Genomic DNA, 27012 nt, shown 5'->3' with positions numbered 1-27012 from the left:
ATGTGGGGGGGGGGGGGGATGGGGGTGGTCACATCACAAACTAGGAGATCATGGGACTTCTAGCCCTGTGTGGATGACCTTGTGTGAAGAGAATGGTCTTGAGAAAGGTATCAGGAAGAAACATTGATCTTTAATGTGCGTAGGTTAATTGCTTGGAGAGAGTATTCTTCCCTAAACGATGGGTACTGTATCCCCAGCTTGAGTGTTTGAAGAAGAAAAAGAAAAACCATTGTGTTTCCTGATCTTAGGAAACTGTAGTTTGCGAAGATAACAACTGAATCTAAAGTAGCCTACCCCTTGCCCCTAAGGTCCACATACACCGTTATGAAGGGATCGTAGGATATAATATACAGTGCTCTCCAAAAGTATTGGAACAGTGAGGCAAATTCCTTTATTTTTGCTGTAGACTGAAAACATTTGGGCTTGACATCAAATAATGAACGTGAGACCAGAGATCAACGTTTCAGCTTTTATTTCCAGGTATTTACATCAGGATCTGATGCACAACTAAGAAAATATCACATTTTGTTTGAATCCACCCATTTGTCATGTGATCAAAAGTATTGGAACAGATATACTTAAAACATATTTAAGTGAATAAGACTTAATATTTAGTTGCAAATCCTTTGCTTTCAATAACTGCAGCAAGTCTGTGACCCATTGACGTCACCAAACTTTTGCATTCTTCCTTTTTGATGCTTTCCCAGGCTTTCACTGCAGCCTCTTTCAGTTGTTGTTTGTTTTGTGGGGTTCCTCCCTTCAGTCTCCTCTTAAGCAGGTAAAATGCATGCTCTATAGGGTTTAAGTCTGGAGATTGACTTGGCCAGTCTAATACCTTCCATTTCTTGCCCCTGATGAACTCCTTTGTTGTTTTGGCAGTGTGTTTTGGGTCGTTATCTTGCTGCATGATGAAGGCTCTGCCAATCAGTTTGGTTGCATCTTTCCTTAAATTGGCAGACAAAATGTTTCTGTAGACTTCCGAGTTCATTTTGCTGCTGCCATCATGTGTTACATCCTCAATGAAGATTAATGAGCCCGTCCTAGAAGAAGCCATGCAAGCCCAAGCCATGACATTACCTCCACCGTGTTTCACAGATGAGCTTGTGTGTTTGGGATCATGAGCAGTTCCTTTCTTTCTCCAAACTTTAGCCTTTCCATCACTTTGGTAAAAGTTAATCTTTGTCTCATCAGTCCATAAAACTTTGTCCCAGAATTTTTGAGGTTCATCTCTGTACTTTTTGGCAAATTCCAGCCTGGCCTTCCTATTCTTCTTGCTAATGAGTGGTTTGCATCTTCTGGTGTAGCCCTTGTACTTTTGTTCATGAAGTCTTCTGCGAACAGTAGATAGTGATACCTTCACTCCTGCCATCTGGAGGTTGTTGCTGATCTCACTAACAGTTGTTTTAGGGTCTTTCTTTACAGCTCTCACAATGTTTCTGTCATCAACTGCTGATGTTTTCCTTGGTCTACCTGTTCGACGTCTGTTACTTAGTACACCAGTAGTTTTCTTCTTCTTCAGGACATTCCAAATGGTTGTACTGGCTATGGCCAATGTTTCTGCAATGGCTCTGATTGATTTTCCATCTTCTCTAAGACTCACAATTGCTTGTTTTTCACCCAAAGACAGCGCTCCGGTTTTCATGTTGTTTTCACCTCTGAATACAGTCTGCATAGACAAAACCTATCTTACCCAATCTGAACCTGAGTGTAGACATTCAGTGGTATTTATTGATTGAATAATGTATGTAATAGGACACACCTGGGCAACAAAACACACCCGTCAGTCATATGTTCCAATACTTTTGCTCACGTGACAAATGGGTGGGTTCGAACAAAAAGGTGATATTTTCTAATTTGTGCATCAGATCCTGATGTAAATACCTGGAAATAAAAGCTGAAACGTTGATCTCTGGTTTCACATTCATCGTTTGATGTCAAGCCCAAATGTTTTCAGTCTACAGCAAAAATAAAGGAATTGGCCTCACTGTTCCAATACTTTTGGAGGGCACTGTATCTCCTGCAAAAGCACATCCCACTCTCAGCCATACAGTGTAGTGTCGCACATCCCCGTATAATTGGACCCATTGAAATTCATGTGTGATTTAGACAACTGTCCAGGCATCACATGGTATATAGGAGCTATTTTCAATAGCAGTATTTGTTGACGCGAATGTTTTTGTTCTTTTCCGAGTGAAAAGCGTTGTGAATCAGTGTTGTCATCCAACCCCTCTGTTGCAGTTTATTTCCAAGCTGAGAATCGTAGAAACCCAGCTTTCATTTAAGCTGATTAGGAGTGTAAGAAAAGGGAGAACCCATCTCTTGTTCCCTGTGGAGCCGAGAATGTAATATCTAGTAAACATGAGACCGAGAGGACACAGGGGGAGTAGCAGAGGGGGCTGTGTAGGAAACAGCACAACATGGATTGAATTTCAATTCACCTAATATAGAAGCCTGCTATAATAGTTGTAATCTCACTGTTAAGAGATTCCTTGCTTCAGGGTGTGTGTGTGTTTGAGTGTGTGTGTGTGCGCGTGTGTGTGTGCCTGCCTGTGACTATGCCCACTTTCTCAGTTAGGGCTGATTGGGGATCACACTCCCCTGCCATATTTACTCACCATAAATAAATCACACAGACACACACAGGCCTGCAGGCTACAATAAACAGAGATCACTGACCAACAAACAAATGCAGTCCTTAGTCAACGATGCTAGCCAGCCATGAGTGCCTGACCAATAAAAAATGACAATTTAACCATTTACAATTGATCATGTTAAAGTAATGCTAAGAAGAGCTGAATAAGGGGATTCTCTGTAGTACATCAGCCCCAGGCTAAGCTATCATGCCTTGCAGACAAGTGTCAGACAAGCTTCTGAGAAAGAGAGAGGGAGTGTTTATTGGTTTCTTGAAGTTGTAAAACTTGGGATGAATGCATATTTTCTCTAAAAGTAGAAAAGAGCAGAAAATCCTTTCCTCAGGTTACCTGAGGCATTGATTTAGAAGCTCCTTTGCATGAGTAAGCTCTTAAGAAAACTTCTGAGAAGAACCTTTGATACAAGATTATCTGGCATGAAACATGCCATCTCAAGCATCTCCAGCTGGGATGTGGAAATGTGTCAAAAACACTCATAATCTCATAACCAAACCTACTGTAAGAATATGTTAATGTTCTCAGCAGCGCTCCCTGCTGACTCACTAATACATTTCTATATCCTTGAAGCTTTTGAATATCTAGAGGGCAGTGCAGAGCCACTGAGAAAATATTGTTTTCTAACATCATGTCCTGATAGTATTCCTCACCTGGTACGATCTCAAACAGGTGCCTTCCTGGCTCATCTGGGTTAGCCGTGAGCTCGTTTACCTGGCAGCCCTGCAGAGGTATACAACCCTGGAGGAGAGGAGGAGAGGGGATGGGAGAGGAGAGGAGAGAGGAGGAGAGGGGATGGGAGAGGAGAGGAGAGAGGAGGGGATGGGAGAGGAGAGGAGAGAGGAGAGGAGAGAGGAGGAGAGGGGATGGGAGAGGAGAGGAGAGAGGAAGGGATGGGAGAGGAGAGGAGAGAGGAGAGGAGAGAGGAGGAGAGGGGATGGGAGAGGAGAGGAGAGAGGAGGAGAGGGGATGGGAGAGGAGAGGAGAGAGGAGGAGAGGGGATGGGAGAGGAGAGGAGAGGAGAGAGGAGGAGAGGAAGAGAGGGGATGGGAGAGGAGAGGAGAGAGGAGGAGAGGGGATGGGAGAGGAGAGGAGAGAGGAGGAGAGGGGATGGGAGAGGAGAGGAGAGAGGAGGAGAGGGGATGGGAGAGGAGAGGAGAGGGGATGGGAGAGGAGAGGAGAGAGGAGGGGATGGGAGAGGAGAGGAGAGAGGAGAGGAGAGAGGAGGAGAGGGGATGGGAGAGGAGAGGAGAGAGGAGGAGAGGGGATGGGAGAGGAGAGGAGAGAGGAGAGGAGAGAGGAGGAGAGGGGATGGGAGAGGAGAGGAGAGGAGAGAGGAGGAGAGGGGATGGGAGAGGAGAGAGGAGGAGAGGGGATGGGAGAGGAGAGGAGAGGAGAGAGGAGGAGAGGAAGAGAGGGGATGGGAGAGGAGAGGAGAGAGGAGGAGAGGGGATGGGAGACGAGAGGAGAGAGGAGGAGAGGGGATGGGAGAGGAGAGGAGAGAGGAGGAGAGGGGATGGGAGAGGAGAGGAGAGAGGAGAGGAGAGAGGAGAGGGGATGGGAGAGGAGAGGAGAGAGGAGGAGAGGGGATGGGAGAGGAGAGGGGATGGGAGAGGAGAGGAGAGAGGAGGAGAGGGGATGGGAGAGGAGAGGAGAGAGGAGGAGAGGGGATGGGAGAGGAGAGGGGATGGGAGAGGAGAGGAGAGAGGAGGAGAGGGGATGGGAGAGGAGAGGAGAGAGGAGGAGAGGGGGTGGGAGAGGAGAGGAGAGCGGAGGAGAGGGGATGGGAGAGGAGAGAAGAGAGGAGGAGAGGAAGAGAGGGGATGGGAGAGGAGAGGAGAGAGGAGAGGAAGAGAGGGGATGGGAGAGGAGAGGAGGGAGGAGAAGAGAAAAGCTTCTTATTCTGTGCTTCATGTAAAGACATTGAGAGTTTTTCAAATCTTTTTTTTCAAATTAATTTCTTTCACTTGCTCATGTTATTGGAAGTAAGAAAAGACAGGTACACAGATTAAATCAGTAGCAGATCAATGACCATTTTACACAAGAATCGAATTCAAGCAAACAAGACTCTACTCTGAGAGGAAATGCCAGTGTTGTTCTGCCAATGACAAGCTGGCACCCGTCATCAAACAGGATGGAACTTGCCAAACGGCCTCACCAGAGGCCAGGCTGTAGCCACATTAGTCGCCATGGCAACAAATGGCTAGCGCGTCGGGGAAGGGCCAGGGACGAGGCGCACAGCAGAGCCTCCCAGGGGGGCAGTCAGCGTGCTCTGAATACTGCTGGCCAAAGATGAGAGAAGACAGGCGACACATAGAAATACGTCACCCTGCTGGGTTCTACACCCTCCCCCCTGTCCCTTCACCCTGCTGGGTTCTACACCTTCCCCCCTGTCCCTTCACCCTGCTGGGTTCTACACCTTCCCCCCTGTCCCTTTACCCTGCTGGGTTCTACAGCCTCCCCCCCTGTCCCTTCACCCTGCTGGGTTCTACAGCCTCCCCCCCTGTCCCTTCACCCTGCTGGGTTCTACACCCTCCCCCCTGTCCCTTCACCCTGCTTGGTTCTACGGCCTCCCCCTGTCCCTTCACCCTGCTGGGTTCTACACCTTCCCCCTGTCCCTTCACCCTGCTGGGTTCTACACCCTCCCCCCCTGTCCCTTCACCCTGCTGGGTTCTACAGCCTCCCCCCCTGTCCCTTCACCCTGCTGGGTTCTACAGCCTCCCCCCCTGTCCCTTCACCCCCTAGAGAATCAGAACCACAGAGATCTAAAAGGATTGGACAGGTTTGGACAATGAATATTACCGTAGCTCTTTGTTATGTAAATATTGACTAGTAAACAGTATATATTATAACTAACTAATCCTTTGTGTGGTGTGTGGGTCAGTTTTGGACCGGGACAGAAGATACAACCAAATCTATTCTTCTCTCATGTGTTAACAGTTCTCATTTGAGACTCAACCCCATCCCAGTCCTCAGTGGTGTTTTCCTGCATGATGAAATATACACATAGATTGCCTACTTTCCGATTCCAGTTCCGCCCTATTACACCCCCCCCTCCCAAGTCTCCCCTTCCTTTCATCTGGACAGGAGCTCCTACAGCTCTGAGACTTGCCTACACAGCTCTATGCACTCATTCCTATTGATTAGATGGTAGAGGAGACGAGAGAGAGGCCAGATTGACACTTTTGCGCTCATCTCCGGTCTCCCCAGTGGGACATGGTTAAGGTGGGTGTGGTGGTGGCCAGGAGGGATGGAAGAGGGGGGGGGGGTGGTGAGGAATGGAGGAAATCAATGCTGGCAGGATAAGTATTGACAGACTGTGATTAAGAAAGGCCAGTCAGATGTTTCAGTTCAGTTGGTGTTCCCCTGGAACAGAGACACGGTTCAGGGCTTTGATGATGCCGTTCACATAGATAACATTGGTCAGTCAAGTCGAGGGGGCCGGATGTGGAGATCGATGGAATAAATTGTATGTGTTGACATCTCAGGACCGTATGATTGGAGATGATAATGGAACACAGCATGATTATGGACAGAACAATGAAAGTATGCACGGAAAACTGAGAGTATAACAGTAATTGAATCCTGACAAAACCCTAGGGGAGTATAAAGCCATAAGAACATGCCTCCCCCATTCTTTGGATTGTCTCTAAACTTAAATATATGCCAGGAGGATGTTACTCCAGTTTGTTGGCAGGCCTGTGTTGTGGTCGCCTGGGTTACCTGTGGCTTGGTCTCCTCCTCGTCCTTGTAGAAGTAGAGCTGGTCGGAGCGCAGCACGAACCAGCGGAGCTGCCAGTTCTTCATGATGCTGCGCTGTTTCTTCAGCCAGCCAGCCTTGAGCACCCCCTCCTGGACACCGGGGGAGGATGGACGACATGGGCCCCGTGACACCTCTCCCATCACCATGCTCTTGGACCTGGCTGAGGACACACACACACACACCAGAAACAAATGAGTACAAATACACATACAGTGTTTACAGGTTACAGATCTCAGTCTGCAGACAGCCTGTCTGCTGCAAAAGACCCAGACTCGAGGTGAGCTTCGACCCAGAGCCAAGCAATCTAGACACAAGGCGAGCCCACACAAGGTTGTCCGACAGCCCTGGGCGTAGGGCCCTCCCTGGGTGTGAGCACAGAGCGCCGAGTGCAGGCAGAAAGACAGACAGAGAGAAGGATGAACTGTGCCTCAGGTGAAGCCCTTGGAAGAGACTTATTGTCTGTTCTGGCAGACCATTAGAACACAGAAGCCTTTTGAACTGCAATAATAAGACCTCCTGGGACTGTGGGTCTGCTGTAACTGGAGCCCACTCAGGATTGGCCCTGTCAGATAGAGGAGGCAGATAAAGGGGCTCTTCATCTGCCTCGTGTCTGTGTCTGTTGCTGTACTTGTACCAAATTAGGGCCGCATTACAACCTGAAACATCCCTCGTTAGGGTGAATGTGAATCGGTCATAATTTGCTTATCTGTATTATTATTTTAATTTAGAAAATGAAATCCGAATTCGCATTTAGCCTCATTTACCCGGTGCTGACTGTGCTTAGCAGCAAGTCTCTCTCCATGGGTGCAACTCTAGTTAGGCAAACAAGACAAAGCTATTTTGTGATCATGTATAATTTATAGGAATCAATTGGTCAGACCTCCTCACTTCTGCTCCTCCTCATGGCACACAGGGTCAATGCTCAGATGGCCGAGAGGGGAGGGGGGAAAGGGGAGAGGGCTGAAAATCAATGTTTACCCTTTTATTCCCTCATCCTTCTCCTGACAGGAAAAACCGGGTAGGTTCATGTCTGACCATCTACAAGGGCCTGGATTTATGAGGATGTGAGTCTAAGCCTGGAAAAACTCTGGGTCTGTTGCAATGATGTGTGTTGGATCGCTGCTCTGTGCCGTGGCCTCTATCTCAAATAGAACACTACATTTCCACCAGATATGTCTGTTTACATAGTCAGCCAAGCTGTCTGCACCAGATTAAGCATGACCAATATCCATCAGTCTTCCGTACTTTCTAAAGGACACAAATGTAAGCGTAAACTGCTGTGGCAGACTAGGCTACTACAGTAGTAGCAGAGGGGACTACCACTAGTAATGTTGTACTAGTATTGTTGCTTTCCGTATGGGCTTCTCTCCTCGGAGCATTAGGGGCCGTATGTCACATTAACCAGCTGTCTCTCCCCTCAGAGCTCTGTCCCTATCTCCGTCTAGCTGACGATCATCTTCCTCTCCTCACTCCTCCATTCTTCGCCTCCCTCATCTACTGCCACTATCTCTCCTACTCACCCTTGTATCTCTCCTTATCTGACTTGTCGCTCCTATCTATTTCTCCAAATATTTCACTTGTTCTACCTCTCTCTCCTTCATTCCTTATTTTTGTGTTCCTTCCTTCCTGATGGTGTTCTTCCTCCATTCACAATGCTCTGCTGCTCATACTCTGGAACAACCCTGTGTTCTAGAGTCCTGAGATACAGTGAACTATTGTACAGTGATAGCAATAACAACAAAAGTCTGATGTAATCTATGTTCTTAGTACTTATATGTTATATTATGCTAGGTTGCTTGCGTCGTGTTGTCCCAATAATTTCAGTCTCCAGTCTGACCTTGTGTTGTTTTGTGCACCTGACAATAAAAAACTTGAAACTAATCATCTTCTTCTTCAGCTCAGATAAGCTGTCAATGATTTTCACCAGAACACACAAGTTCTATTTCTGGGTAACAACATGTACGTATGCTCAACAATATTTTGCATTGGGGGTTTACTAAACCGACATTCTGGGTTAACATCTGAGTGTTACGGTAATTTCCACATTGCCTCCTTTACAACTGACTCCGCAGGATGGAACCAGCTGCTACTGGTCCAGAGAGACCATGTGTAAGTTGTTGCCACAGTGACAGAAGCTTAAACATCTTGGATCATGCTTGTATCACAGGCAGGCACACTGGAAGAAACTAGCCAGTGATCTGACTCACGCGTGTGTGTGTGTGTTTGTGTGTAGACTACCTCTCCTTACTAGTTTGGAGATTTTTTATGTCAGTGATTCATGTCTTCTGTGTCGGTCAAGGGTGTAGCTACAATGTGGTTATTCTGGAAGTATAACAAGTCAGGTTTGTATTCGAAGAAGTTTTGCATCAAGTTTCTGTGCATCACCACCATTTATTTAAAGAACAGCTATTTGTAGTGTGTTTATTTATGCTTGGCGTAGTAAAGCATAAGTCACCAATTGCTCAGTTATACATACTGTATGTGGTCCTGGACACCTACTCAGTCATCTCCTGTCCGACTGATGCCAGAAGTTCAGTGTTCTGGACATTGGTCCATATAGTGTCAGCTCTGTGGGTCAAATATTGTATCTGGCCTTGGACCAGACCCATTGAGGATGAATAAGCATGAGTAATGTATGACTTGTGTTTTAAACTAATGTAACTTTTTCCTTTTTTCATGCCTACTACGTAGGTGCTTGAAGAATTTCATTGCTTGGAATGCCCTGTGTTACACTGTGCACATACATAAATCACTTTGAGCTGCCTTGTATCAGCTTCACAGATACTACCAGTGAGTTATCTCACACATACACAAGTATGATGTACTGCTGAGGTCATGGTCTATATCCGGTCTGTTCAGCTAAATGTTTCTGTGTAACATGATAGCAATTTAAAAACTTGCTCACTCCCACAAAAAAAACTAAATGTTTTTCACAAATACTGTACACTTCTTTGAAAGTGTACAATTAGGCACTGTGATGCTTACTTGAAGTTATATAAAAAATAAAGCCGAAGGGGGGATAGAATTATAATTTTTAAGACAAATGTCCTGGATACATGATTGTGTTTCCAAATTAGCAAGCACAAACACATACCATAAGTAATGCACTTTTGAGCTGTGTATTTATCATCAACCTAAATGACATGTACATTTACATTTAGTCATTTAGCAGACGCTCTTACCCAGAGCGACTTACAGTAAGTACAGGGACATTCTCCCAGAGGCAAGTAGGGTGAAGTGCCTTGCCCAAGGACACAACGTCAATTGGCACGGACGGGAATCGAACCAACAACCTTCTGATTCATAGCCCAACTCCCTAACCGCTCAGCCATCTGACCCCCCACACACATCAAAGCGAGGCCATCCATTAAGATGTCATGGGTGGAATCACATTGCCGGCACCGTATCGGTGAGAGAATGAATTACCTGGCTCTCTCTGCTAGCATGGAATCCATTTGAGAAATTCAATTTCATTAATCTGGTCACTGTCTGATTTACGATGCATGGGAAATGGTGTGGGCAGTTACAGGTGCATCACACACTGCGATTTCCAGTTACCGGTACTCTCTTTTCTTTGCCTCTCTGCTGACGAATGTGTGTTAACCCCCTGGGAACCAGCGGGCGGTTGGCACTGCCTGATAGGCTGAGCAATACATGTGTTCTGTGTGTGTATGTGTTTGTGTGTGCATGTGTGTGTGTGTGCTGCTTGTAGTATAGTTAGGTTTCACAGCACAAAACCATGGTAACGTATTTCGTGAGGCATGGCGACGGAAGGATGGGTGGGGGAGGGGAGAGGGGTGAAACAGCTGACATGTGGGTAATTAAAGATCCTTACTGATTCTTAAGACAGACTTAGAAGTATCTAGAATATCTTCTATTACGGCTTGTTGAATGAAATGTGGAAATTTGTGCTAAAGTGCTTATTACAAATGTCATGCTGAGAATTCTTGAAACCCATAAGAATAATTGAGCTAAAATGATTTACTTTCAACTTTCAAGATACTTTCAACGTAATTTATTTGACAAGAGGATAACTAAGTGTTTTTAGTGAGTTCTGTGTATTTTTAGAAGCAACCACTAGCTGAATGTTTCTGTCATTCAAACAGAGGCGAGAAAGCAGGAAAGCAGGAAATTGCAAAAGCATCATCTTGACAAGCAACTGATGAAAACTTAACATCTGTAAACCAAAACCCAAGATCTTAATAGAATTCATGGTAGATTTCTGGTTAAATCTTAACCATCATTCAGTTAATGCTGGTGTAGTAGTGTGCTTAATGTGTTCAATTCATTCATAAACGCACCTAAATGTGTCCATAGAATTATGTACGAATTGTGCTTCCACCATCATGGACTGAAGCTAACCAACATCTGAGACACATCATATATAAAGATGAAGAATTCATGTTTCTACAAATCTAATGGCTGGACTAGCTCAATTGTGGCTCCTCAAAGAGTACACCATAAATAAATATGCCTTAAGTGTCTGTTTGTATGTGCTATACTGTCACATTGGTAGCTGGAAAAAAACTAATAGAAAACATTGACAGAGATCCAGGTAAATGGATACGTAAAGGTGTCTATAGAAGATGTAAATGTACAGGATAAGGATCATTGATAAAGTGAAGCAAAAGCTTGTACATCGATTACAAAAAGACGGATAACGCATGTAGGTAGGTAAATGTGTAGCCTCACCTCTCCTGGTCTGTCTGATCTTGGGGCTGAGCATAGCTGTCATAGCTGGACCTCTCTCTCTCCACTTGGCATGTTCCTCATCCGTCCTTCCGCCCAGCACCCCACCCTTCTTTTTCTCTCACTCCTTCTCTCTCTCACACACACACTGACTGAGTCTCAACACACCATCCTCTCGTCGTTTCCTCTCTCCTCTTCTCTCCTCCTCTCTCTCTCCCACCGACCTTCTGCTGCAGCAGCCATCAGGGGGCGGCTACGAGAAGGGCTGGGGGGAGGGAGGGAGAAGGGCTAGGGGGAGGGAGGGAGAAGGGCTAGGGGGAGGGAGGGATATACCTTCCCCCCCCTTCCTCCTTGCACACGCTCAGTGGCCTGTGCCCCTCCCTGTTGTATTATTCATAAGTGTGTCGTCCTTCGGGGATGTGGTCCCGCCTCCGAGCTGACCCGTTAACGTCAGTGTGATTCTACCCCTACGCTGGCCTGAGAGGAGAGGAGAGGACACCCGGTACTATGCCTGCTTCTGGTCTTTCCTTAATTAGCTGCAGATATGCAGGCATGGGTTCCTGTCCCACTCATTCATTAGTCTGATGCCCCTTTTCTGAATCTGTTCACTCTCTGTCTCTTTCCTTCTGCGTCCACACCCACCCTCCCTCTCTCAATCTCCTCCTCTCCTTCTTGTTTTCCATCCCTCTATCCTGCCCCCTTTCCTCTCTACGAATATAGTATACCCCTCCCAGTGTGTCTGCAGAAGACCAGTCAGGCTTCCTCCTCCTCCTCCACTATGGAGGATAATAGCTTCAAGTATTCCGCTGCAATTGAATCAGCGCTGCCCTGTGTGGCTCTGTGCGGCTGGGTAGACCACAGCTGCTCTGATTACTGTGCCCAGAGAGGGGGAGGGACACACACACACACCCAGCCCCAGACTGCCTAAATGAGGCAGCAGGAAAATAGCTTCTTGCCACAGCCAGAGGTAGGACTGGAGGGCTGAGGCAGCAGGACCATAGGGACCTGCCGGGGGTTCACACTTGTGTTTTTAATGCATGGGATTGAATGGACAGAGCTGTGGCACATAGCTGGAGAAAAGATATACATCAATTGATGTAGACAAACTATATACACTGCATACACACAATGTTTTGCTGTAATATACATATTATGTGCCACATCCAACAGATCCAATCACTAGACCAACCAAAGAGCTACTATTGTTTTAGACCAGTTATATGAGACATAATCACTGGGCTTCCTCCTGGAGTGAACTGACACTCCTTTGCTAGTCCACACCAAATTGTTGAAAAATTGTGGTCATGTGAATTGGAAGAATGAAAATTGAATTTTGTGGTAAATCCCATGGTAGAGCTGTAAAATCTGCAAGTAGTGCACTATATAGTATTTCAGGTCAAAAGGCTGTCACTGGAACTGGGCAGGAATATGCTGACAAGTGTCCCAGTGCTGACTGTCTAGAAATCTGAATCCAAAGCTCTTTGCTGTCTGATGAAATATTAACGCCGACTAATTAAAGTTTCATATTGGATGAGGAGTGACTGGGGCTGGGTGCTGGAGGGAGGTGTGATGTTGACATAACATTATTTATTGATTGTTAGGTGCAGAATCAGTCAGGCTGACCAGTAGGGGGAGCAGCCAGTGGCACAATGACTTCATTGACAGAGGGATTTGCAGATTTATATACGACCGGTAAAGATGTGAGTGATGTTCAACATACTGGGTGTGGGGATTCTTGACTTTGTGTGTATTTGGATTTATCTGTCCATGGATGATGTCATAAAAAGTAATGAGATTTGATCGTAACAGAAAAGAGAAAGATACTTGACATAATAATCAGATTTCAAACATCCATAGGGATGGAGGTTGGGATACGCAAAAGCATAGTTAATGCCTGCTATGTTCACAAATAATTAAATTGTTCCTTATTAACAGTCCTGTGATGTCTAAAGACACTCAGTAAAGAGTGACATTCTTATGTGCCCCGCCCTGAACTGCCATTAGCCTGTCACAGCCAATGAGCACTAGCCATGACCTCATCTGCTAATGGATATGAAGCAATCTGACATCGCTATGGCTGTCGATGTTACCCAGTCTGTCACTGTAGATAAAGAAGAGTGTTGAAGTCTTTAGAGACAAGAGATTGTGTGTGTGTGTGTGTGTCTGTGTGTGTGTAGGTGTGTGTGTGTGTGTGTGTGTGTGTGTGTGTGTGTGTGTGTGTGTGTGTGTGTGTGTGTGTGTGTGTGTGTGTGCGTGCGTGCTGACAAATTGGTGTTCAATACATTTATGAATACAGTCAAGCCTATGGTCTCATTAAAAATCAGTCACAAGATAGATCGTATACACAGCAGTGATAGCATATCATTATAAGTGAATCAATATGTAATAGCTTCTCAAAGATGATTTATCTGAATCAGCACTTTGCGGATTGGTCAGAGTCTCATAGTTGATGAATGGGAGAGATCGTAGGGGCCATTCTACATTGTAGCAAGATAACGGCACAAACAAACAGCTTAATAGCTGAACAAGTGTCCTGTTTTCCTCCCTAGCTGTATTGGCCCAAAGAGGGAAATAACGCACATCAAGTGCATTTCCAGGAAGAGCCAGCCTGAGGTGGTCTGACGTGTCTGTGGCCCTCTAGTGGTGTGACTGTGCAAGTGACCTGAACTAATGTTCAGACCTACAGATCATTCTGATCTGCATATTAGATTAGAAAATATTGTGTATGTCCTTTTACATTATGTCTAATACAATACAACACACCCAAAAAGAGATGGACACTTATGTGGCTATTCTGCACAATCCTCCGTGTCAACCTCAGAGAGAATGGGAAGACAGCAGATATAAGTGTGAGCCTGTTGGATGATACGATGAAGCAGAATGTACCCAAAACGTTTCATTTCACACATACAGCCTCAACAGTAGGTACTATGCAAGCACAGTTGCAGGACCTCAGTAGTTTAGCCTAAGCAGTTTCAGAGCCTAATGTTTAGGCAGACACTGTTATTTATGGGATGGAACGTATCCTTTTTCCTGGTGTAACGTTAAGAAATAAAATAGACAGTTGATCACAAGGTTAGGAATTAGCTTGTGTTTATTGTTAGAGAAACATGATAGATGGATCTGAAAAGAAATTCCAGTTCCAGTGTCAATTACCTTTTTTTTTTACATTGAAATGCACATTGTTATCAGAGCACATAGGACAATAATATTCCTCTCCACCAAAAAGTATCCTTTTTGTTCCTTGATGATGACATCACAAAGACATGCACCAATCAGCCATCACCTCCAGGTGGCTTGCTCGTCCTGGGCTACGGAGTTGGGCGTGACAAGCCCTGTGAACATGGACCTCTTTTTGGCGGGGGCATCATCAATCCTGCCGTCCATCCTCTGCCTCTCCTCCTTTAGCCTCCTGAGGCAGGGCTCGCAGAGGCAGCTCTCCGACACCAGGTAGAGGCACTCCACTCTCTGGATGGGGTCTAGGGGCGGCTTGTCGTCTGAGGGGATGGGATTACACCTGGCGTTGAGGCTCTCAAGGTTTGGCAGTGAGTGGAGGCTCTCGGGCAACCGGGTCAGGTTGTTGTTGAAGATGCCAAGGTGGCGCAGCTCCTTGAGGGCACCAATGGAGGATGGGACGGTGTCCAGGAAGTTCATGCCCAGGTTGAGGCTGTGCAGCTTTCTCAGGAGAAACACCTCACTGGGGAGGCCGACGTCAGTCAGTCGGTTGTTACACAGGTTTAGGCTCACCAGGTTCTGGAGCCGGCCGATGGCTGCAGGGAGGTTCTCCAGCTGGTTGCTGTGTGTTTGGAGGGATATGGAGTCATCAGCAGGTTCAAAAGAAAACACAGTCGAACAACATCCATTTAATATTTTAAGATTTAAATAAATACAAATTTCCAAAGTGGTACTATCCAGGGATGGCCAAACCATTGGACATATGTGTATATCTTACAGATTTCACCAACCTGTGCAAGTCGAGCATGCGGATATTGACAAACTCGTGTATGGAGTCAGGGATCTTCCTCAGCATGTTGCGGCTGAGGTCAAGCTCGTCCACGTCAGCCAGCTTGAGGATGCACTTAGGGAAGGTGGCGATCTCCATGTTGCTGAGGTCTAGGCGTCTTTTGCCATCCACAGTTAGCCTCAGGGCGTTTTTGGCCATCTTCAGGGTGATCTTCTTGCCCTTGGGCTCACCAGACTTCTTCCCCTTGGCCATGAAGCTGGAGGAAACAGTATGGGCGATAGAATATCTAGTCCTACTCAGTCAGAGAGATACCGTAGAAACATTGAAAACATAAAAAAATCGTTAGACAAGAAAGTGTTCACATTTTTTATAATTAACTAAAATCAGTTTCAATTCTCTCAATTTTTTGTGTTTTGGTTAATAAAAGTAACATAGTAACAAGTACTGAACACGGTAGTCAACAAAGTACAAAATAACAGCACATTTGATACAACAGAACATACCAGAATAATAGAACACTTGTGTTTGCTACCACTAACAAGGCCCATCGTCTCTCAGATCACCATGAAATACTTTTACAAACTGTTAACATACCTGAGATTTTTCCACCCACAGACATTTTTCATGCAACATTTACCAAAAAACTAAAGTTGGATTCCTTACCAGCATTAGAGTTTCTTTGCTCCCTCCAGCCTAAACCAGCCTTGATACAGCCAGGGAGAACTCTAGCCGGAGGAGGTGCTAGTAGTCTCCACAACTCAGCTACAACACAGGAATGCTCCCCAGGTTACAGCCAACATTGTCTTTGTTTCAGTCAAGGATCTCTCCACCTCCCTCTCCTGTGAATTATACATTAAAGACACAGTAGAACCGTGTAAGTAAAACCCAGGAGGTGCGGCGGGCTCTATACTTTACTCTGGCTGAAGGGCACTCAGGCGCTCATGTTTAACTATGGTGTTAGTACAGATAGACTGAGTGACTGGCTGCTTTGCTCTGTGTTGTGGGGGCCTGTTAAGCTCTGCTGTGTTTTCCTGTGTTACCAGGCAACGGCTGGCAGTATGTGTAGTTCATTGTAGTTCATGGCTATGACTGAATCCTGCAGGGAGGAACTGTACCTAGTCAGTTGTATATGTATGGGTGTTTACGTGCAAGTTAAAGTTAATCACTACCAATTGACTGTCACACTTATTGAAATCTACCTACACATCCAATTACAAAACATGTCCCCAGTCCCCAGCTGAACTTTTGTACCTTAATTTGACATCTTCCCCAGATCCTCGCCAGACTTCTGATTTGTACTTTGCAGCTCAGACCTCTTTGTGACATAATGTTGCCTGTTCAGTCAAGGTGATTCACACCTGGTTCTGACTCAGAATAGAACATACAGTATGGTTGTGATGTCATAATTTTTTCGCAGTAGTGGAATCAGAACAGTTCCATTCTATTCCATTCTATACAGCACTTCTAGCCTTCTGTCTTTAGACTACACATCTTAAATAAAGCATAATTTTAAAGATATTTAATTTTACATACATAATTTTGAAGTCAAGATATATAAAATAAAATAAACGATACATCTTTGTGGTTGAGTATTGACCTGTCACAGGGTCTCCCCTAATTAATGAATTTGGTTAGATCATCTGCAGGTCAGCAGTGGAGGTAGACTACACTGACCTAATTGAGTGAGGTATGCTAATAGGGGGATAGATTACACATGAGTGCGTGGTTGATAGAGAGAGACCCACAGTTTGCTATCCTCTCCTTCTTCCTGTCTTGATGGTGCTGACAGTGTCTGTTACCAGCTCTGGTACCTTCCTTTTTCTCAGGTGTAATGTGGGGTTAGGTTTTCGGGGGGGAAAAATCCACCTTTCGAAACTTTTCTTTCCACACATGAAGTGAAAGGAGAGGGTAGGAGAGAGGAGAAGAGTGGAAATGAGAACAGAAGCCTAGAGCAGATTACAATAGAGTACAGTCCTCATCAAGTACTCATCAATGAGGCAAACGTTTTTCCAAAAATATCTTTAAACCTTTAGGAAGGTTTTTTTCCACATACCCAGTGATAGGAGAGGAGAGAAGAGTAGGGAGATGAGAACAGATAAGCCCATAACAGAGTAAAGCAGAGCAGAGTACAATAGAGTACAGTAAAGTAGGCTACAGTAAAGTACAGTAGAGTCCTCATAACGTACTCATCAATGAAGCAGACTTTTTTCTCGAAACTTTTTTCGAAAATATTGTTTCAACCTTTCAAAACATTGAAGATTGACCAAGGCTTTCCGTTCCTGAACGGTCCATTCAACAGTATTAGAGGACAAGTGCCCCCTCTTGTGGTACGAGTAGCATCGTGTAAGCAGAGCTGCAGTCCAACAATCCTAAAGTAAAAACCAACAAATGACGTGAAAATTATTTGGTTTGGCTGGGCTAGAAATGAATCTCTGGCTACTGGTCTCTGTGTAACACACGATCACTCTACGCCGGTGTTAAGTTCTAGAATAAGTAATAAACAGTAGTTTATTGGTAAAAATGTGTTGTAGTTTTATGTTTTAAAGTGTCACCGAGTTGTAATTATTTGGTAATCGGAGATGTGGATGCTACGCAATTTTTTTTTTATGTATTAAATTCATGCTTTACAGCGTCTACGTAATTTTCCTTTAATTATTTAACAATTATCATATAAATATTTGCATCTTGCGTGTGTGTGAGGGGGCTGGGCTGGTCTTGGCTGGGCTGGCCTGTGTGAAGCAGGGACAAGGTAGTCATAGTACAGGGCTGGGCTCGTGTATATTTGGCTGAGCAAGGCTGGGTTTGATGACGCACTCCAGGAGCCAGGACTTGATGCCCGGAGGAACAGAGAGGCCATACAGGAATCTTACTCCAGAAACTAGAACTCTTTTTATTTTTTAAACCCAAGCTGAAAACTTAAGGTAAGTGCTTAGCAACAAGTTATTCAACTACACATTTTATGAAGGACAATGTTGCCTTATGTCGTATATCATGATATGTGTGATATGGTCTACCATTTTCTTGATGATGCTGGCAATGTTATTTCACATCTAACTAGATTCCAACATTGGGTGGAACATCGTTCATAGATGTAAAATGGAACCATCTTAAATCTTCTTATCTACACCTTTACTAGTTGTGTTCCATGGAGTAAGATTGATCTTTCTCTGATATGACTGACTCTGACAAGAGCCTACGTCAGAACACGTAATGTGGAGAGAAACGAAAACACAAGAAGAGCTGAATAATTGACTGGGTGGGAGGACTGACTTTGGCTCCTGAAAGAAAACATAGAAATGGCAAATAAATAGAAATTGAACTTTACGTGAAACTAAGATAATTTTGTTGGAGACGGTATTGGTGACAGTTACAGTACTGAAGATGAATGATCAAGATCCACATCTTAAGTATGTGGCATTACAGTGCTGTGGTCAGACTGGTTGGTTTGGTGCCATTCACAAATGTGACATAAGGCACAGCTACTGAAGGGGACAGATTGAGACTGATAGAAGACACAGGAGCCATGTATTTAAGCACAACATGAGAGCAAACTATTGTCAAAAAGAAATAAATACAATAAATATCAGCAGGACTTAGGACAAAGTAATTTTGGTCTACGACTCATCAAGAACGATACCAATGGAGTTACACCCATTGTAGAACAAAGGTCTTAGACTACACCCTGTCTTCTGACATCTACTAACCTCTCTTTCCACATTGTTTAATCTCTCGAAGAACTTCCACCTATGGCTAGTAGTAATATTGTCATGTTGTATCTTTCAGGAGTAGGCTGAAACTTGGAATCAGACCAGGATGACAAGCGTCTCCAAATACCTCGTTAATGTAAGTGTAATGCTCTTTCGTTTTCAAATTCATAATCTTCTTTCCAAACCCTTTCTAAAGCCACATTTCTGTGTACAATTAGTGTAAATCAACTAATCCACTAAATGAAATTATCCACCTTTCCCAGAAGTTAACATTTTTTTTGTCTGTCCTCTTCTTCAGCACCTGGTGACGTTCTCCCTGCAGGATGGGGAGGTGAAGAATGTGGAGGAGGCCCAGTCCCGCCTCTCCCTCCTGGCCCGGTCAGATCGTTTGTGGAGCCAGGAGATGGTGCTGGAGGTTGGGCCAGTGGACCTCAGACTCAGAGACATACAGAACCAGGTATGCAGTAAGCTTCATGTGGACAAGCTGACATTCTTGCACAAAACGGTTCCCGAAAGGATTTTCCATTGCCCCCACTTTAGAGTTAAATCTATTACTTTTGTGAGATTCAAAAACCTTCACTTCTTAGAACCAAGAAGGCTTTGAATTATCTTCAAGGGGTTTCCAACCGGTTCTCCAAAGAACACTTTCTGTTTCTAGGTCCAGTAGTTTATTGTTAAATAGTGTCAAAATGTTGTTACTGAATGTATTCTGTCTTGTGCAGGAGGAGTTGGAGAAATACTCTGTTTCATCTATATTACGCTGTGACGCCATCCTGACAGAGAAAAGATTCCCATCTCTCCTTCTCCTTGTCTGCCAAAGCGTCAAGCATAAAAGACCTGATGTTCTCTTCTTCAACTGTGAGGCAGTAAAGGTGAGTTGTGGAGTCTATTTGTCATTTCAGACATTAGCTTAGCTTGTTGCCTCCATGAGTTTTAATTCCACTCATTCTTTACATTCTGATGGCCTATCCTCTGACAGGGGCCCATACAATGCATCCAAAATATAGTGGAACAGTCTGTTGAATCAGGTCCAGTCAGACTACAGTCATGCGACCTCTGGATGCCTGTTTCCACAGGCAGAGCAGGTTCGTGACGGTATCTCAAGGGCAGTGTCAGGTTCCTCCTCAACGACCAAGAAGCGTCAGGAGGCTCCCAGGTACGGTCACAAACGTACACATCATAGCACACTAATATACAATGACTGGGCACAGGAAGGGTTTGTTCGAATGTGTACGTGTGTGTTTGAAAGAAAACTGTAGAAAAGAGTTAAACCCAACAAACGATTCACAGTTCTACTGTAACCCTTGACAACCATCTCATTCTCAAGTTTTCTATGACCTAAACCGGGAGTCCAGCATGCATAGGCACCTGTCACACTCACACAGAGAGAGAGAGAGAGATAGAGAGAGAGAGAGAGAGAGAGAGAGAGAGATAGAGATAGAGAGAGAGAGAGATAGAGAGAGAGAGAGAGAGAGAGAGAGAGAGAGAGAGAGAGAGAGAGAGAGAGAGAGGTGGAGCAGAGAGAGAGTGAGAAAGCTAGTGAGTAAGCAGCTGAGACAGAAAGAGGAGAGACCTGTTTGACTGGTTTCTACATAACTTTAAAAGGTGTGACAGAAAACAAGGCCATTGTTGCTGTAGGGAGCGGAAAGAGATGATGGTGGTGCACTGAAAACTCAAGGATTTAACACTAAGCAGTACTCCGAGACAAACCTAAGGACACTAAAAGGGCAGATACAGTATGTTAGGTAAGATATCAGCTCGTATCAAACGTTGCCTCTATCTGGATGATAACAACTGAACTGTAGCCATTGGGGGTGATCTGTATGCTTGGCTGTGTGTTTGAGACTGTGACTATATGTGTTACAGTATGTGAAGGACTGTAAACAACCAATGTCAAACAAAAGGCTTAAAACAGACAGATACAAATGTTCAGTTTCTCGTTCAGAGTTTTCGTTATGTAGTTAATCCAGGGGTGTGGATTCTTTTCAAATGTGAATACAATTGTTTTGATGTTTAGCTACAAAAACTGGTTATCATTTCTGTGCACACACAGTGTTTACTGTACATAAAGTACATCAAACTGATATGAAAGCGAGGTGTAACTACAGAAACCCTAGTGGGTATGCCTTTCTCTGTAAACTGTATTTACTGAATGGAATAGGGTTTCCCTATGTTAAGAATTGCTGAGCTCTCAGGTTTTTAATTGTACTATAATGACGGTGCCTGGGTGGCGTACCTTTACTGATGGCTGATGGCTGTTTCCTGCGGTGTTGAATGAATAGTTGTTTTTAGCAACTGCCAAAAGAATTACCGTAAAGACTGCGGCCTGGTTCAGAAGGGTTTATTACTTTTATTACTTATATTATAGTTTTTATTGATTTTATGTAAAGCACCTTGAGCTGTATGAAATGTGCTATATAAATAAATAAATTACACTATAAAAGACCCACAGTGAGTTCTTAGGTACAAAGTTTAACTTTGTACCTAAAACTTATCCTGGTACAAGAATTGCGAGAACAGGTTAAACACAACACATACATAGTCAGAAGGTGGAGGGTTCAGTTCAATGAGTGTCCAGAATGTCAACATGCACTGCTCTCTCCCTCCAGTCTCGCTCTGGTTCCCACAGAAGAGATGATGGACCCCTATGGAATACCAAACCACCCCCTACCACATGCACCCAACCCTCCACCGGCCAACCCTCCACCTTACCCAGGACCCAGAGGTACAGCTTGTTTTCACATGGATATTTGTGTGTGCTCTTGCAATTCACCTGTTTGCCATGTCAATGACAATCTTTGGATCTGAATGGAGAAGAGATATGGAGGGGGGGGGGGGGGGGGGGGGGGGAATGAATACGGGAGGATGAGAGAGCGTGGGAGAGAAGGAGGGGAAGAGAGGCTCAGAGTAAGGTATTTAAGGTAGAAGGTAAGAGAGCACAGAGATTCCATTGTGTGTATCAGGGGGGGGGGGGGGGGGTGTTTGTGTGCGTGCGGTGTGCGTGCGACAGGGAGTTGGAGAGAGAGGGGAGGAATTCTGAATGTAGGCAGTTCCAGGGCAAAGAATACAAATGGAGGCCAGAATTGTATATTTCTCTCTCAGCAGCAAATGGGGTGAATGGAGGGCAGCCTGACGTGTCCTTCCTGCGAGCAGAGAGAGAAGTGGTACGTTCCTCTTTTTTGAATAGATTTGACAATATGTGTGCATACATTTTTTTTAACCAAAGCTAGATGGCTAAATCCTTCTCCATCCATCTTGTGTGTTTGTTCTCAGGGCATTTTGAATCACTGTTTCGATGACATTGAGGTCTTCATGTCAAAGTTGCAGCAGTCTGCAGAAGCTGCGTCTATTTTAACCCAAAGGAAGAAGAAAAAGAAGAAAAGCAAAAAGCAAAATGCTGAAGGTAATATTTAATAAAGAGAAATAAAAAATATTACTAATAGTGGATTATGACCTCCATCCAGATGTTTTAGTCTTACTTTGGCCATCCAACTACTGTATATATGACCTAACTTTTGTCTGTGCTCTTCACCTTAAACAGAAGAGTTGCTCATTGCAAAAGCTCGACCGCCACTGGAGGAGGAATTTGTTGATATCTTCCAGAAATTCAAGTACTGCTTTAGTCTGCTGGTGAGTGAACTTTGTGCAACCTGCACAGTAATATAAAGTTATAAAAGCCCCTTGTGTGCCTGAATTCGTTGTTTTCTTATCCTTTCTTTCCTTCTCTCACTCTCTGTCTCTCTTCCTCTCTGCAGGCCAGACTCAAGTTTGCCATTTCAAACCCATCATCAGAGGAGCTGCTACACCACGTGTTCAAACCTCTGGATATAGTGAGTACAACTATTCATTCCCAGTCCCCCTCCTCCAACCAATACAAGCTCACTCAGTGACATCCTGGGAGGAGCTCAAGATTGAATGATTGTCCTGTAACTGCATAGATTAAAAAGGCATGTCACAATCAGTATTTAGAAATGTTTCCCAGTTGTTATCTCTTGTGATTTCATAACATTAATAAAAATAACCTGTAACTGAATGTTTGGAAATAACAGTTCTATGGTAACAGGAGGGTAGGCACAGTATATAATGGAACATAGGCCTAGAGTACAATTCGTTATAACTTTTCAAAACAACTCTTTTATTTTAATTTCAGAGGCTTAAGACAAATAATTGTGTTGGTCAGCTTCATCAACAGCTTCTTTTTAAAGTCACATTTCCTATTTACACAGGGTAGTACCCAGTGTGATATGGAAAACAAAAAGCAGGCCATGGTTAAAATGGGATTATTTACACAGTTACTTCATTTCTGGGAGATTGTACAAAAAGCCTCTAACTTCTGACAGACTTGCTTCATAGTCAACCGGTCTGTTTTGAGGTAAAATTGAATCCATGTCAACAACATAATTTTTTGTTGAATTTCTAGATTGAGTGGTCTAGCAACTGTGAAATGAATCATTGAGTAACAACAGAAAGGAGTACTTGGAAAACTGGGCATGGAGGAACATGTATCCTGGCACACCTGCAGAGTAATAGGGAGAGACCGAGAGAGGTGTGACTGGCATCTCTTTGGCAATGTGTTTGCTTAGTGTCTTTGTATAACTAGGGATACAGTTAGGTAACTGAGGTAACTCATCCTGTTCCAAAATCCTTAAAAGTACCAGGTGTTGATCATGTCTCAGGCCCCTCATCCATTCCATCCATTAAGTTGCCCTTTCGACAGTATTGTAGCTGTGTAGTCTATATAAGCCTAGTCTAACAGAGGACACCTGTGTGTGTCCAGATGGTGAAGACTACAGGGGGTCCAGCTCTAGGGGCCTCAGTGTCCAGCCCTGCAATGACCAGCTCAGCTGTGACACTGCTCCAAAGCCACCTGAACGAAGAGGAGAAAGAGCTCTGGACATCTCTGGGCCCCAACTGGACACTCTCTCGGTCAGTAGAGGTCTCAGGGAAATCCTCTGACATCACACTTTGATGAGGTGGCCTTGTGTGGTGATCTGTGATAATGGCATAACATGATGGGACTTTGTGCCCGCTAACATCACTAGTGTCCTGGCTAGGTGGTCAATTAAGTCTTGTTTTGAATGTATGCTGAAGACTTCTGCTTCTTTACAGACAGGTGGTTCATGACCTCATTTCATCCTAATATGTTGAGGTTACCTGTGAGGTCTCTTAACTTTCCGATAGGTTGTTAGCTCTTGTTGATGTGACTCTGGTCCCTTTTCTTTGTGTGTGTGTGTGTGTGTGTGTGTGTTCGCGCATCAGCTCCCAGCTCAGAGGGCCTGTGCCCCCATACACCCCAGCGTTCCTGGACGGCTGGAAGCCGGAAGCCAATAAGGCAGACGGTCAGGTCTGGGAAGACCCTTTGGAGTCCCAACATAAACAAGAAGCCATGAAGGAGAAACAAGAGGTAGGGAATTGGCTGAGCTACAAAGTCATAGTTATATCCTTTAGAAGTATAAAGGTGAGAATTTGAGATCAAGTGTTTGTGTGCACAGTGTTGCCTCACCCCCTCTCTCTCTCTCTCTCCCCCCCCCCCCCTCTCTCTCCCCCCCCCCCCCCCTCTCTCTCCCCCCCCCCCCTCTCTCTCCCCCCCCCCCCCCTCTCTCTCTCTCTCTCTCTCCCTCTTCAGAAACAACAGCCCCCTCAACCAGCTGCACCAGCAACTCCTCCTATTGAAGAAATGTTTGTTTTAGCTTCACTTTTTTCATCGAAATAGATTTATAATCATATGAAAAAAATAATTATTTGCTAAAATTAACAAAATAATTTTCACTCCTTTTGAACCAGAGACAGTAGTGTCCTGCCACCTGAGGGAGAAAGGCTGTACAGCTGCAGTTATGACTTTGTGGCGCGGAATAGTAGCGAGTTGTCAGTTCTACAGGGAGAGACGTTGGAGGTAAGCCTCTGACAAATCCTTAAAGGTTCTCCATGGCAGTTCTTTTTAAGAACATTCTTAGACCACTCCCATGAAACAGGACTCACCAAACAGGTCCAAGACGAGACAGGTGTATTGGAATCAAGGAAATACAGGAATACTTTTTGGCATGATGCGTGATGCTTTTCTGACTTTTTAATAGTGGACTTTTTCCTGGATAAAAACAGCTGTCTTTTTAATAGGGACTGGACTTCATATTTATTGGCTTCTCTCTGCCTCTCTATCAGGTGGTTGAGTCATCCAAACGCTGGTGGAAATGTCGTAATCGCTTCAATGAGATTGGCTTTGTCCCCTTTAACATTCTGGAACCAGTGTCTCACGCAGAAAGCCCAGACACACAAAGACCACCCAAGGTAACACACATACACACACAGATACACAGAAACACATGTGCAAAAAAAACAACAACAAACGCTTGAAACTGAAATCCACCTTGCTTACTCGTGTGTGCTACCCTAGGCTCCGCCTTTGACAGCTTCCAGCGGTGGTCCTCCCAGCTCTCCTGCCTTTACCCATCAGTCAAATCCTCGGCCACGAAGCTTACAAGTATACAGCCACAACGCTCCCACCTCAGAAGACACAGACAAAGGTACCAGCTTGATACAAAAGGGCTACATTGACATCCAACTGTCTGTGCGTGTGTAGCCAGGAGGGAAGCTCAAATCGGGGGACGATTGGGATGTTTGTCTTTCGCATTAAGGTTTGTCGTGTAAGAGTACAGAGAAATAGATGGAAACCCATTTGGAAATGAATGTTTGCCTTCAGCTCTTTACATATGAGGTGGTTTCTCTGTTTGCTCTAAGCTTACAAGAATTGTCAAGTAGGTTTAGTCTCTCTGGCCACGGTCTGGGGAAACAACTGTATATCTGCTTTCATGTTGGATGAAGGCGAATTAGCTGTATACAGAACTATCTTTTGATTCATCTTCTATTACAGATTACGTAAGCAGGAAGTATAATCTCTAAGCAAATCACGTTTTTAGGAATTCAAACAACCTGTCATATGCACTAATGTGAACCCTTAGTCACTCCTGCTTTCTGTTGCAGCCATGTTGGTGAACGACGAACTCCTCCAGCGACTGACCAATGGGAAGTCTGGTTTGAACAAGTCCCTGCACATCCCTCGGTCTTCTGAGACCTCCGTCCCCCTGGACTATCACTCTCCCCCTGACGAGGTGGCAGAATGGCTCAAGGGGAAAGGTTTCAGCGAGCCGTGAGTGTTGAGTGAAATACACATGAGCATGCACACGTGCCTAAACACCCTCTTTTTTAACTGGACTTTAGTGCTAGTTTGTGGTAACATAAACCCTTTAACACTTTGTCTCAAATATGTGTGGATAAGACAGGTAATGTATGTAGAGGGGCTAACCTTGGTCTCATTCACTGCTTGTGGTTCTCTCAGGACGGTACAGTGTCTGGGAGTGCTGACAGGTGCTCAACTCTTCTCTCTGAACAAAGAGGAGCTTCGTGCCGTCATCCCAGAAGAGGGCACCAGAGTCTACAGTCAGCTCACTGTGCAGAAGTCACTCCTTGAGGTAAGACGAGACAGGGATTCTCAGTCTATCTTGTTATAACACACTCAAACAAAAACTCAAATTCAGCGTGTTTGTCTGTTGGATTCGTCTTTCCTGATCTAAATACATATTTCCTAGGATGCCCGGAGGGCTACAGAGCTTGAAGCTGTCATGGAAAAGCAAAAACTGAAAGTGGACCTGAAACTGGAGAGTAGCACCCTATGAGAAATGGCACTGACTTTAATATGTGCCAATAAAGAAATGACACTCATGATGCTATTATTTAATACACATTAAGTGAATACGAAATTCTTGTCCAAGTACACCACCTTTTCCCCCAGGACTTCTTCAGAATCAACACATCTGCTATGAATGTAATATTCTATGAAATTGATACCATGTCCACAGGGTTTGCTAAAGTATATATTACAGGGTTTGCTTAAGTTGCTTGTGAATGCTCACATTAATACTAACAATATTCTACTGACGTTTTTTTTATGGTTCTTTATACCCTATTGTATATCCCTAAGCCATGGTGTAAACGTATTTTGTTTAAATCAAAAATTCACTTTCGTGTACCTCTACAATCCAACTATAAATGAATGTATATTTAATATCTTGTGTAGACTGTACAAAATGTTCTGTATAACAATCCAAACATTCCTAGACTTTGACAAGTACAATTTGTCCATCTTGACAATATAATAAAAAGGCTGGAAGTTTATTTTCTTCAGGCATAAAACAATCTTCTTCCAGCATAATAATACAAACATTAAGTACATGGAGACAACACACATTG

At 44.4% G+C, this 27012-nt stretch overlaps 3 protein-coding genes across 5 annotated transcripts in view; 1 reads left to right on the top strand and 2 right to left on the bottom strand.

Annotated features, from left to right (window-relative positions):
• Positions 1 to 11290, bottom strand: part of si:dkey-191m6.4 (rho GTPase-activating protein 22) — a 22225-nt gene extending 10935 nt beyond the window's left edge. Inside the window, exons 1-3 of the mRNA XM_047032303.1 lie at positions 11101 to 11290; positions 6369 to 6568; positions 3299 to 3386 (exon numbers count right to left, since the gene is read on the bottom strand). Coding sequence (XP_046888259.1) covers positions 3299 to 3386; positions 6369 to 6568; positions 11101 to 11143 — 331 coding nt within the window. The 5' untranslated portion in view covers positions 11144 to 11290. The remainder of the gene's footprint in view (positions 1 to 3298; positions 3387 to 6368; positions 6569 to 11100) is intronic.
• A 2898-nt stretch (positions 11291 to 14188) lies between these two features.
• lrrc18b (leucine rich repeat containing 18b) lies at positions 14189 to 16361 on the bottom strand. 2 transcript variants are annotated; one of them, XM_047032473.1, is made up of 3 exons: positions 15725 to 16361; positions 15063 to 15353; positions 14189 to 14893 (listed from the first exon to the last, which is right to left on the bottom strand). In XM_047032473.1, exons 2-3 carry the CDS (start codon positions 15311 to 15313, stop codon positions 14380 to 14382), a joined length of 765 nt encoding a protein of 254 aa, XP_046888429.1. In that variant the 5' UTR covers positions 15314 to 15353; positions 15725 to 16361; the 3' UTR covers positions 14189 to 14379. The 2 variants fall into 2 exon arrangements, with proteins under 2 accessions (XP_046888429.1, XP_046888430.1); XM_047032474.1 differs by having other exon boundaries at positions 15063 to 15317.
• Positions 16362 to 17824: 1463 nt separating this feature from the next.
• Positions 17825 to 26937, top strand: eps8l1b (eps8 like 1b). 2 transcript variants are annotated; one of them, XM_047031864.1, is made up of 19 exons: positions 17825 to 17982; positions 18845 to 18904; positions 19067 to 19225; positions 19491 to 19640; positions 19845 to 19924; positions 21378 to 21493; positions 21874 to 21932; positions 22042 to 22171; positions 22310 to 22398; positions 22524 to 22598; positions 23546 to 23694; positions 24028 to 24172; positions 24395 to 24447; positions 24553 to 24661; positions 24928 to 25053; positions 25160 to 25289; positions 25747 to 25912; positions 26102 to 26234; positions 26352 to 26937. In XM_047031864.1, the coding sequence occupies exons 2-19, from the start codon at positions 18875 to 18877 to the stop codon at positions 26436 to 26438; spliced, it is 1986 nt and encodes a 661-aa protein (XP_046887820.1). In that variant the 5' UTR covers positions 17825 to 17982; positions 18845 to 18874; the 3' UTR covers positions 26439 to 26937. The 2 variants fall into 2 exon arrangements, with proteins under 2 accessions (XP_046887820.1, XP_046887819.1); XM_047031863.1 differs by having other exon boundaries at positions 21871 to 21932.
• Positions 26938 to 27012: the final 75 nt, after the last annotated feature.

This window comes from Hypomesus transpacificus, chromosome 13, assembly GCF_021917145.1.
Source record: "Hypomesus transpacificus isolate Combined female chromosome 13, fHypTra1, whole genome shotgun sequence".
Taxonomy (NCBI): domain Eukaryota; kingdom Metazoa; phylum Chordata; class Actinopteri; order Osmeriformes; family Osmeridae; genus Hypomesus; species Hypomesus transpacificus.
The sequence above is the reverse complement of the archived record's forward strand: the minus strand, read 5'-3'. Positions and strand labels throughout refer to the sequence as shown.